At 39.5% G+C, this 12,706-nt stretch overlaps 2 protein-coding genes across 2 annotated transcripts in view; one reads left to right on the forward strand and one right to left on the reverse strand.

The window, feature by feature from the left end:
- The first annotated feature begins 929 nt into the window (after positions 1-929).
- LOC103369649 (glucocorticoid receptor) lies at positions 930-5,457 on the forward strand. Its single transcript, XM_008298418.1, has 3 exons — positions 930-986; positions 2,488-2,709; positions 3,780-5,457. Exons 1-3 carry the CDS (start codon positions 930-932, stop codon positions 3,930-3,932), a joined length of 432 nt encoding a protein of 143 aa, XP_008296640.1. The 3' UTR covers positions 3,933-5,457.
- A 4,737-nt stretch (positions 5,458-10,194) lies between these two features.
- LOC103369379 (rho GTPase-activating protein 26) overlaps positions 10,195-12,706 on the reverse strand; it is an 89,815-nt gene continuing 87,303 nt past the window's right edge. Inside the window, exon 24 of the mRNA XM_008298085.1 lies at positions 10,195-12,262. Within this exon, the coding sequence (XP_008296307.1) occupies positions 12,174-12,262 (89 nt within the window). The 3' untranslated portion in view covers positions 10,195-12,173. The remainder of the gene's footprint in view (positions 12,263-12,706) is intronic.

Consider the following 12,706-nt stretch of genomic DNA (forward strand, 5'->3'; position numbering starts at 1 on the left):
AAATTTTTTCACCGGGTCTGATGTACATGGCAATTTTGGTGAGTTTTCGAGTATGTTTAGGGCCTCAAAAACGCGTGTCTTTGGCACGAATAATAATAATAATCCGAGCAGTTCCAATAGGGTCTTCGCACCCTTTTGGGTGCTCGGACCCTAATAATAATAATAATAATCCGAGCAGTTCCAATAGGGTCTTCGCACCCTTTTGGGTGCTCGGACCCTACTAAAGGCTGCAGGCTACAAGCTTCTATATATTATTAGTACCACTAAAATATCTTTAAAAAAACACTGCACAAGTGTTATTAAATCATACTTTTTCTCACTTATCCACATTTTTCTTTCTTGAGGAGGAGAGCATTCTTCCTTCCTCCTCATTCTAAGTGAATGGCAGGCAAAGGGATGCACTTTAAAGCCGATTAAGTGGAGGAAATTACATTTCCATACTGAGCAGTGGTCGCATTTTTGTACCTGAGAGCTCTTTCCATCTGCTCCCTTTAGGGATGGAAACGCGATCAGGTCAGGACAACTTTGGTTTTTGCTGGTTTAATCATTTCTCGCGCACATGAGTGAAAATTGAAGTCACCTATGGGACAGTTTAACCTGTTAAGGTCAAAACCGTTTCCACCTTCAGCATCATTAACATCTGCACCACAAAATGTAGATAACGGAAAAAAGCACAAGTAGGTCACCGTAGCTTTTCTGAACAACATTTGTTAAATAATAAAAAACACATTTAGTCGTATTATATCAAATAATCCAGAGTTGAGAGCAGGAAAGGCAATCCGTTTTAAAAACTGTCTGTTTGCCAAACCTGTAAATGCATAATGTAGAGTCCAGATAGCACTTGCACTCCCATTTATCTGATTATGTAAATCTGACAGTAATTCACCTCGATTTCATGCCCTCTGTGGCCTGGCATAATCTCAGCCCCGATGACTGTGGCTCAGTCTGGGCTCAGTGCCAGGAAGCAGACTGACAAGGCCTCCATGGTGTGTTGACATGGTCATTATGACAGCTGCATATTGATGTTTTTCAGCTGTTTGCAGTTTGTAGCCTCTTAGCAGTGACCAGCACAGTGAAAGTCCTTAGTGTGTACATGCAAGAGTTTCATTTTTTATGAACTCTGCTCAAACAAATGCTCTTCTCATCTTAGACACTTGTCCAGAACACACCAGTAAAAAAAAAAAAAAAAAAAAGGCTGCACATAGCTATTGATGTTCCTTTCAGTTTATTTTCCACTGCCTACAGTATTTGGTTGTGCAATGGATGCATGCATTTAGGTGTGTGTTTATCCAGCATCTCCTAAGACTTCTCATCGCACAAACAAGTTTAAAATGAAGTTTTAATGACCTGTGCTTGTCTTTCTTTTTTTTTTTTTATTTCCAGTCGAACTGGTAAAGAACCGATAGAGAGAAATAGAACATTACTGATAGATTTTAAGTTTTAGACATATGTTAGAATGTGCCTAACCAGATGTTCACATTGTAGTCTGTCCAGATGGCAGAGAAGATATATACGGAACAAAAAATATAAACGCAGCATGTAATGTTTTGTTAAATTCTGTCCATTCTTTTTAACATAAGGGGAGTAAGAATTTGCTGTTCCAATGCACGGCATCTTTACAACAGATTGTATCCAATGAAACAACCAAGCACGTACTGTGTAATGGGCAGATTGAGAGTGAGGAACAGATTTTACAAGTCAGTCAGTTTTTCTTGTAGGCGAAATCCGCAAAGAATAAGTCCCGAGGTCAACGAGCATTTTCGAGGACAAGGACCATGCTGTTGGTCACGTCCACCAAGAGCATCATGTGGCAAACTGTCTGTCGTACCACGCTGTCTCAAACTATTCCTTAGATGATAAATGGTGGAGTTGTGGGCATTCAAGTGGCCTGACAGACATGCCAGCACCCAGCATGTCAGCAGCCTGTTCTCGTCTTTCTCTTGTCATCTGTGGCATCGAGTCATTTGAATATGGGTGCAATTTTAAGGTGGCCCTTTACAGTCACCTTTCAAAGAAGTGTCTGGTCGCATACCCTTTAAAGTCACTCCTGACCAGCACGTGAATTAACTCTGTGGTGGAGAATTAGTGCTCTTTTACTGCTTAATTGGTTAAATTGAACCCTTTTCCAAACACATGCGTCATCTGCTAAACAGAACTATTTTTAAAAATTTCTAACGACGATAACACAAGTTACTTTCACTCCTATCCCAACTGTTGCCACCAGCAACGGAGATACAGTGGACTAACAGACATTATCGGATTTTATATCCTCGTCTCAGACAGTTCACCTGCTAGATGAACTCTTATTACAGCTGTGTTCTTGGTGTCACATGGATTTGCCTACAGTTTTTGGCATGAAAACCTTCTGTGTTCTTCTGCATTAAATGCTAGCTTAATAGGACAGCAGTAGCTCGTTTGAAGTTGAGAAGTTGAGTTTTGAATGTGTTACATATCATTTATTTATTTAAACAATCTCGCCATTGCTAACTAACCGGTACACTGATATATCTCCGATGTTTTTGTTTGTGTTGGTTTGTGTGTGTGTGTACAGTGCCGAAAGACGGCCTGAAGAGCCAGGCCGTTTTTGATGAGATCCGGATGACGTATATAAAGGAGCTGGGAAAAGCTATCGTCAAGAGAGAGGAGAACGCCAGTCAGAACTGGCAGCGTTTCTACCAGCTAACTAAGCTACTGGACTCCATGCAGGAGGTTAGAAACACACACACACTGTACCGTATGTCAAATGTCTTGTGTTTTTGGTCGACTTTGTTCTATGCAGAATTTTCCACAAGTGCATTTACATATGCTACTTTAAATGGATGATGTTTATGTTCGGGTTTTTGAAGTATCCTGTTTTTGTGTTTGTGTATGTAAATATCATATCTAGATTTCAGAAACTAGGATAATCCTTTTTCTAGGCTTTGAGAAACCTGATTATGTTAGCTGGAGATAAATGTTACACTGTGACATCTTATCCCAGCTTCTGATCACTGCCAACTACCTGCGCAGGCACGGCTTTAGCCAAGCAGTGCTTTTACCTTTGTTTCCTTTGGTTTCATGAGTGGTTCAACTGGGTCACGCAGCTGTTAAGGGGATGCCCTACTCATACAGAAATTTTCTCTTTACTCGGAGTCACTGCGCTCCATCAAAATCACCATATCTCACCAGCTGCGTATGTCCACCCACCACTTCCTTGTCCTACATGCTGATACTGACAGTCTGACACCAGTCAAAACAGAGGATTAGTGAATATTTCTTGTCACTGGAAAAGTCAAATTTGCAAACTGGTGTTGCATTTTAATAGCACGAAGCCTACTATAGGCTAAAATGATTTCATATTCAATTGCCAAAGTTACATGAATTTCCAGTTACAATTTCAGTTTGTGTTGTGATAGCACGCATTAATCAATAACCAGGATACGAGTATTTATGATGTCAACAAAGACATGAATGGTGTACATCATATACCACGACTTCCTTTAATGTCTTTTTCACAACAGCCAGGGTTTTTATTTGACATCTTGTGGTTCAAGTAGCTTTAATCAATAACTTTTTGTTGAGCCTAGTTGCCTGCATCATGCTGATTAGTGTAAATCCTTGAAATACACTCAGATTCTGCTCTCCACTGTAAAGCCTCTTTATTGCACAAGTAAAGACCTCCTGCATATAGACCTGAGGCTGCTTTAAAGATAATCCTGCAAATTGAAACCAGCTTTACGATATGTAACAGACTCTTTCTAATCTCCCTGTGTCTCTGCCCCCCTGGGTGTCTTCTCCAGATGGTCGAGGGTCTTCTACAGATCTGCTTCTACACCTTTGTGAATAAAACCCTCAGTGTGGAATTCCCAGAGATGCTGGCGGAGATCATCACCAACCAGATACCAAAATTCAAAGATGGGAGCGTCAAACCTCTGCTGTTTCATCAGAAATGACTGCCTTAAACTGTGAATCAATGCCTTAAATCCTGCCCTGCACGCGTACCTCTCTGGGGCCCCAAGCATTTGCTTATTCTGCCTCTCCTTCATCACTCAGATTCAATTCCTCGTTTTTTCCTGGGACCCCTCTAGGAATTCTGCCACACCTTACCTTCCCCTCAGGCCTCAGCCATTCAGCCTAATCTCGGAGCACAATACCTGTGGCCTCTAGCCCCCTATTCCAGTCCTAGGTTTGCAAAACTTAAGTAGGAAATCCTACCGCCGACTTGTAGCCCTTCCTCTTGGCTCGCCAGGAAGAATTTGGCCTCTGAATGTCTCTTGAGCAGGATGCATTTTAGGTAGTTTTTCCAGCCTCCTCACCTTTTCCTCCACCCGTGGCCCTGTCCTCAGATCTCTAATGCTTTCTTATGATGGCCGTCTGCCTCTTACTCTCTCCTGCCTCCAGAGTTTTACTTCAGTTTTCACAAAGAAGCCAACAAACACCTTTTCCCCCCCCGACGACATGACACCTTAAATACTTTAGAACTTGCCAGGATTACCGGTTCAAGCCTAGCGTTCCTCTGCTCACCTGCCCAGCTTCTCTCTGTTTGCCCTCTCCCAGCTTCACTGCGCAGAGAATGTTCGCTTGTTGGGGTTTCCAGAGGACGGTTGGTGATGAAGAGGAAAAACAAAAACACACACGCACACACAACAAAATTGGAAACACACAGGAAAGAACCTTATTTTTCTTCTGGACCCAAGGACAGTAAGGACAAACTGTTTGCAGTTGTGATTCAGTTATTGTTTCGGAAATTACTAGAATCTGATTTATATACCAGTGGAAGAAAAAAGAAAAAAAAACAACAAAAAAAATAACCCCAACAACACAGCTATAGGAACAGTCTCCATTTATTTTATGCAGACACACCTTTCTGACCACACAAGCAGAAGTCACACTTGCACACACATATAGGAAATATAAGCAGACAAACTTTCGCTCAGCCAAATGTTTACACAGGATGTATCTGAGGGAAAACCAGTGCCTTTTAGTTTTCAAGCTTTTCATAGCCATCCTTTCAAAACCTTTGTATTTGCATAAGAATCTAATGTTGACAACCTTCTACATATTTTAGCTGTTTTAGTTTTTCCACGCTGGCAATTTCTGTTTTGTTTCCAAGCTGCCATTTTTGGTGTTTTTATTGTGGGAAGCTCTAACTCTCTCTGTTCCGATTTCCAGATGTGCATGTAAGGAAGACAGCCTATGGTACAGATTAGAAAGTATGAGAGCAGTATGAAATGTATGAAATCTTATTTTTCAAGTCTTGAAAGGTTTGATAATCACTTTAAAAGAAAAAAAAAAAAAAAAGAAAAAAAAGAAAAGAAAATTATCCCCCAAAAAAGTCCCAAAACACATTTTGTGTGTTGCTCTTTTAACCATGTGAAGTATATTCAATATACATACTGTAACTCCCAATCAGTATTAAATTGCATTGAAAGTTACAATTCCCAGATTGTATCAACAAATATAACACATAAAAAATAATTTTTCTTGAACAAGCTTCTAGAAACTGCAACCCGCTTTCGCTGAATGGACACCACTGGAATTGAAAGACATATCTAATGTTTTATAATATTTGTGGGGGAAATTGACTATAATGTTAGGAATTAGATGTTAGGAATATCAGCGACTGTAAAAATCCGTTAATTGGAATGATAAATGTTTACAGACATCTGTGATTCATTCAGATGCAATTGCACAAATGGGGTTTTTAATCAATTGCATTTGAAAAACACATCCAAGGTGTCGGAAGAAAAATACCCATAATGATTCAAGTAAACCTGGCTTTAAGCCAAAACTGTCCTTTCACTGCCAGCTGCATTCATACTGAGGTTGCAGTTTAGTAAATGGTTTAATGCAACTATATTTCAAATGTGGTTTTATCGAGATATGCTTGAAGTGACCTACCAAGCCAGATTCCCGGTCCCTACCAAATATAGCAAGGCCACACATGAATGGAAATAATTTGTTTTGTGCTTTGGAACCTAACAGGAGTACTGGGATTAGGAGTGGTTAGGTTTTGATACACAACATCATGGCCAGAAAAAGTATTTAGAGGTTTAACTGATGTCTTCAGACATAATTAATTAAACTATGTAGTACTCCTGATAGGAAAACCAAAGGCATAATATAATTTATGGGGGGAAAAAAAGTATTGCTTCACTCAAAATACCATTTTAGATGGAATAAACCCTTTAATTAGCTTAACCTCTACTTGCACAAGCAGGAATAGGGGTTTGTCATTAAAGGTGGAGTATGCGATTCTAATTCAATATACTTGTCTGTGTTCATGCTTGTGCATGTTGGTGTACAGGAGAGGTGGGAAAACAGGGCAGTGGGAGCAACATGGACAGTGAATGTAGTACATACTGATTAGCAGAATAACAATCTTTATCCAGAAACGCAGACTCCGCTTTTAAGTTGATGAACTCAACAAAGTTAAAAAAGATATATATATATATAAAAAAAAGATATATATAGTATATATTTATTTTGTATGTTAAATGCGAAAATAGATCCATAATCGATGGAACCTCTATTTTCATCTCTAAAGTTAGAATATTGTTTAAAGAAGCTGCAATTTAGTCCAAATAATTTGTGAATTGAAGCTCAGGCTGAGTGATCTACGTCACTTGGATGTGTTCCACTAGTGCCAAATGTAATAGTAAGTTTATACGTGTTTTGTTTTTTTCCTGGAGATGTGAATGAGAATTTATTCAGTTATGATTTGACATTATGTGGTTGTTGTAACTTTGCTTCAGGGTGCTCATTTATAAGAAGAATCTTCAGTGTCACACCTACACCAGCTTAAAAGTACTGATTGTTATCATGCAAGTCCGTGTATGACTGACTTTATTGTTTTCTTCTTTGGAGATTCACAAGAATAATATTGTGTTTTTTGAAATTGCAAGATGGCGCAGTTGGTTAGCACTGTTGCCTCACAACAAGAAGGTTGCCGGTTCGCGTCCCGGTGAGGACACCCGAGATCTTTCTGCGTGGAGTTTGCATGTTCTCCCCCTGCAGCGTGGGTTCTCTCCGGGTTCTCCGGCTTCCTCCCACAAGTCCAAAAACATGTTGAGGCTAATTGGTGATTCTAAATTGTCCGTAGGTGTGAATGTAAGGGTGCTTGGTTGTCTGTCTCTAAGTGTAGCCCTGTGATAGACTGGCAACCTGTCCAGGGTGTCCCCTGCCTTCGCCTAGAGTCAGCTGGGATAGACTCCAGCCCCCCCGCGACCCTAGTGAGGATTAAGTGATGTATAGATAATGGATGGATGAAATTGCAAAGTAAGCCGTAACTTCTGCTGATGTCAAACAGGTGTTGTCGGCATTTGTAATGTGAAAACATGTTCATACCAGCTTATGTGATGGCCAAAGCAAAACACATTAACAGCGCAGTTATACATTGGCTTTTGTGTAAACACAGCACCCCAGCCTCCCTCTCCAACCGCCTCCCGTAGCACTTCTACTTTTTTCCTCAGTGCTTCTCGTAGCTTTCTGCCAGGCCTCTCTGCCTAAAATGTCGACAGTATGGATTTTCAGCTGTTTGCTCTGAATTGTTCTCATCCCTCCGCAGCACATAACTCTGAATGCCAGTTAATAGACCAGGTAGCAGGTTGCCATAGAGACCAGTCATTTGTATGTTACTTACAGCTAACAGCAAAACAGGCTCTGGACGAACACAAGCCACTATTCAATAAGAGCCATCTTCTTTTTTTTTTGTTTGTTTTTTAAATCAGCCATTCTGCTAAAGGGTGGTCACTTGCAGCAGGGTTGTGTACATTGCAGGCTTTCAGCTCCACCCGCTAACTCAGTCTTGTGGCCTTGTGTTATAAAGAACATGGGTTCAATGCTGCTCATGTCGCTGTTTGTTGGTTATTCTGGGGAAGATTCGACTAAACTGTCTATTTGTTTGGGTAACTTGCATCCAGTATTACAGCTGTTCATGATGGCGGTGCTTCAGAAAACCAGCTTTAACGTGTAGATGTAACCATATCCCTGCTCATTTCTAAACAGCTATAGGTGTACATAGCAACGCTGACATATCCAGTGCAATGTAAACAGTGTCTATTATTACAAAATATTTTTACATCGACATAACCTCTATACTCCTATACAATTTTTCTCTTTTACCTTTCAACTACATGTTCGACTAAAGGCCTTGCGAAAGGGAGACAGAGAGCCATAGAAATAAGATTTCAAATCAGGAAATAGATATACCCTTAACAAATATCAATGCTTTTGGAGATTGATCTATTGTAAAATAAAATGGAAAAAAAAGACAATATTTTCTGTGATTTTGAATACATCAGCTTGATCCTCTTTGATATGACTAATTTTACTCAATCATTTTTGTACATTGAGCGAGTCAAGAAAGTAAATATTTTTCTGTTTGTTGGTTTGTGTTTGATAAAGGTAGGCGTGTTGAATACATTAGGAAGTGTTGAACATGGTTGTCTTGTGAAGTAAATGTAAATTCTACAAGTTAATGGAAAAGTCTACATGAAAAGTCACTGTGTTTTTAAAAATTATAAGGAAATGGGGGAGGGGGGGAGCGGGAGGGAGAGATGGAAGACGAGAAGGACTGGAGGAGATTTTTTTTTTTTTTTTTTTTTGCGTTATAGAAAAGTGACCAAAGCAGAGGAGAAAAAAAAATTAACAAAAGAAGTATTCAAGCAGTTACATTTTGAGTAGCACTTACTATCCAACTTCTAGTACTTCTTGTTTTATTTTAAAGATGTCTTTTGTAAAGGTCTAGGCTTTGGATCCCATGTTTATTGCTGTGAGGATTTACTGGTCACTTTAAAAATAGAAAACAAAAAAAAGATGAATCTCCGTGTGAAAGCAAATTTACCAGAGCCTGACGGAATTGCACTACCCTCATATTGGTTGATATAGTCTATTTTGTATAAAATACATGCAAATATTATCTTTAAAGATTAAGGGCAGATCATGTTTCACTGGTATATATGGCTATGGCTTTCACTGAAGTCTGTTTTGTTCGTATTTCAGTTATGTAAATGTAATCCAATGTAAAAAAAAACAACAAAAAAAAAAAAAAAAAAAAAAAAACAACAAAAACAACAAAAAATACAAAATGTTTGTTTAAAAAAACAATAGTTTGTATTACTTCTGTATTACACCTCTTCTGTAGTCAGTGTCGATATTTTCACCTATTTGATTAAATGTTGAATTAAGTTATCTGTGTTGTTCTCTGACATTGGGTTTGGCATCGTGTCAGATGATGTTTTTGTCATCGCTGGTTGAAAGTGGAAAATTGGAAAAACTGATTTCTCTTTAGTTCAAACATCTTACACAATAAAGTTTCCTGTTTTTCAACACTCAGCTACGGTGGTTTTGTGTTTTCTGTCAGATCTAAGTGATTGAAAATGACTTAGAAATGTTAGTAACTGTCATAAAATGTAAAACAGAGTTGAATGAGAAAACCAATGCTACTATTTTGTCTCTGTGTTAAGAATGAATGAAGGTGAAAGGCAGTGAGGCTAGTTTAGCATTAAGACTGAAACGACTATCCCCAAAGCTCAAAATTAGCCTCTAAAGCTAAATACCAGAGGCCTGTTCAACATCAGCTAACCATGATTATCTTTTTGTTGTCTGGCTTCACTAAACCAAGCAACCGCAATCGCGCTAAGTGGCCCCACAAAGCTTTCGGTCCAGTCAGTAAGTCAACCCAGGGCTTCCGAATTTAGCTATGGCTGCGTTCACTAAAGGGGGCAATGTTGTCACAAGCACCTCAAGGTTGTACATTATAAATTTGCCCCCAGGGTCAGCCTGTCAACGCTGAGTTCTACCATAACACCCCGAGGTATCTGAGGGCAAACATTCACCGCAAATGCCCTGAAGTGTGGAGCCATTGTGCCAACATACGCCCACTCAAAGTGTGTTGAAGATGCACACGTTTGTCAGTGGTACCAACGCTATCATTGCTCTCCACTCAGCTCTGATTTGTCTCCCTGCTTCGTCTTCTTCTTTCCCAAGTGGAAAGACTGCAATTTTGGCGCGGAGGTGGAAAGTCAGCGCTCGTCTTTGATCTTGCAGAAAGGGTGAGCGGTCCAAAAATCGCACACAGGACTAGTTAGAAGGGGCTAGCAGACACATATAAATCATGTTTTTTGCGTTTAACAGGTGCACCCTCAGAACTTCTTTATCACACCTAGTATTTGTGTTCAGCCCAGCAACTGAAAGAAAAAAAAACAAAGCTGCAACTGTTGAACTCTTTTATTCTGCACAATCTTTCACCAAAACAATAATATTTAAGGCTGTAGATAGACTTAAATGATACAAAAATCTGGGCAACAAAGATGAAATTAAGGAATTAAGTTAGTATGCTAAAAATACAAAATATAAATTTTATACTTAAAAAAAATTATACCTTATCAAATGCTATATATTTATTTACAGTCAATAAAACACCTCAAAAAGAATACAGTTTAGGATTTTTGCCATTAAGAAAGTCTCATAAATAAGAAGTTTAGATATGAACAAAGTAGTCTTATTTCACATTCAGTTTTTTCTTCTTTCTTTTTTTTTTTTTAACTCTCCCATTTGATTTTTCTTTTGAAATGCTAAAATGCTCTTTAAATTTCCTGCTGCGAAATAAATTACAACTTTCAGAAAAGGTACTACAAATGTTCACCAAGTGGTTCAAAGGAAAAAGTTCGGTGTTGACTCAGGAAATGAGTTCATTCATTGGAGCCCCAAAGCAGACCAGCCTTGATGTATGTATAAGAACAATTCTGAAAAAAATGAATGCCTTTTCTCTTCAAATCTTCTCTGAAGAACCACATCTGCATTTCATTTACTTATGAATGAAAGCCTTGGCTGTAAACTCCAGCTCCAAATGTAAATGTCTCTTCAGATAATTGTATTATTAGCACCGCCTTTGTAACTCTATATAAAAACAGAACAAGATCCACCTGGTGGGTGGTGATGAATGTGGCGCAAAGGACTGTGCCATATTTTGATTTTTTTTTTTTTTTGCTCACTCAGTGCTGTTAAGATTAACGCATCTATACTAAAGCAACAGACTGAATCCACAATGTAGCTAAAAACAGGAAAAGACAAGGTTGTATGTGATTATAATTCCAAGGGTGGTTTGAAATAGTGCAAACATGACTCAGCACTCCATACAGACTGAGGACTCACAGCTGGGCTTGTTTTAACCATCAGGATTCAGTCCATCCTCCTACACTGCACTGTAAACCACTGATCTGCTTGTGGAGCTTGTTTGGAATTTTTCTCATTTTTTTCTGTGGGCTCTGCAGGGAAAAGCATTATAAATAAGGAGAAACCCAACGCTGACCTTTCGGCGAACTGTTTCTGAGGCAACCTCATCCTGTGCTGATCTGCCCTGGGGCTTCTGCTTAACTGGAGCTCTGAAACATTAGCCAGGTTCAGTCTTGTCCCAGGGAAATACCGGACTGCCGCTGCAAGTGCTCACAAACACATTTACAGCTGTATAGCCAAACCCAATCATTTCAATCAGCTTTAAAAGCTCCAGCTTTCCAATGGGATTAGCAATCAGCCCAACAATGAGGAGGTGAACCAGCAAGTCTGAAGCTGAAGGCCACTTGCTTTTTATTATGTTCCCTGTCATCATCTCCATCATCTCCGCTGGCAGATTTCTCTTTTTCTGCCTGAATAAAAAAAGATGAGATGTTGAAGCAGTGGCAGTGCAGTTCAAACTAAGAAAGCAGGAGCTAAAAAAGAATAAAAATCACAACCCTCACAAGCTCAAAAATATCAACTCATTTATACAAGTTATTTTCTCCAACCTCCGCCCACGGTCCTCTCGCTCACTTTCACACACACAAGCACTCACACACATATTCCAGGTTCATTTCCATATCATTTTCACCAGGACTTTGGAAGCCAACCACACTAATCCAATAAAAGCTGGTCTTGTCTTCCCCGCCCCCCCAGTGCAAATTCAGTGTCTCTCCCCAGTTCGTAATGCTTCATTATGGTGTCGTATCCATTTGACACGGTTCTGCTTGGTCCAGTTTCAGTTCCCAGTCTAGTCAAGACAAGAGTCACCTCATCAACAATGGCCCACTAAGGTATAATAGAAGATCTAATGGAGTCTGTCGAGCTTTGTGCAGTTTTGGGTCGGTGGTGTCCAGTTCAGTTTGGTCTAATCCAGTCCAGAATCATCCAGTTCAGGTTTCTTTGTGGGCCTCGGGCTATAAAAATTCCACATAGTTTTCTGGTATCAGTCCTGTTCGGCCATCCAGAGTCCCTTCCAACCAACCAGGCTCCCTGGAAGCGTGAACTGGAGAGAGACAGAATGAAACATTGAAACATATAAGTGGGAAGGGGGTTAGAAGAGAGATGGAAACATGCGATAAGTACAGTTAACACTTCCACATGTTCCTCGTTGAGTGTTTCATATCTAAATATTTTGAGCAAGCACCTCCGAAATGGCAGGTGTATAGTTGCTAATTAGTGCTTAATGCAGTTTGTTGTGATTTTTAACATCCTTTGACATTCCCAATTGATTTTTTCCCCATTTGGGAAGCTGTAAATAAAACATTGAGATATAATGGACTTTGTGGATAGGGCAAATTAGAGAACAACTGTCCAATGTTTTACCTACATTCAGCAGACAAGAAGCAACATCAGGATACAGTTTATTGAAGCCCAGTTTTGATATCCACTGACTTCTGAGGGTAACAACTATGTCTCGGCTCAGCTAGTTAACACTTTTCGTTTGCTG

The sequence above is a fragment of the Stegastes partitus genome, unplaced genomic scaffold (genome assembly GCF_000690725.1).
Source record: "Stegastes partitus isolate 25-593 unplaced genomic scaffold, Stegastes_partitus-1.0.2 Scaffold28, whole genome shotgun sequence".
Taxonomy (NCBI): Eukaryota; Metazoa; Chordata; class Actinopteri; family Pomacentridae; genus Stegastes; species Stegastes partitus.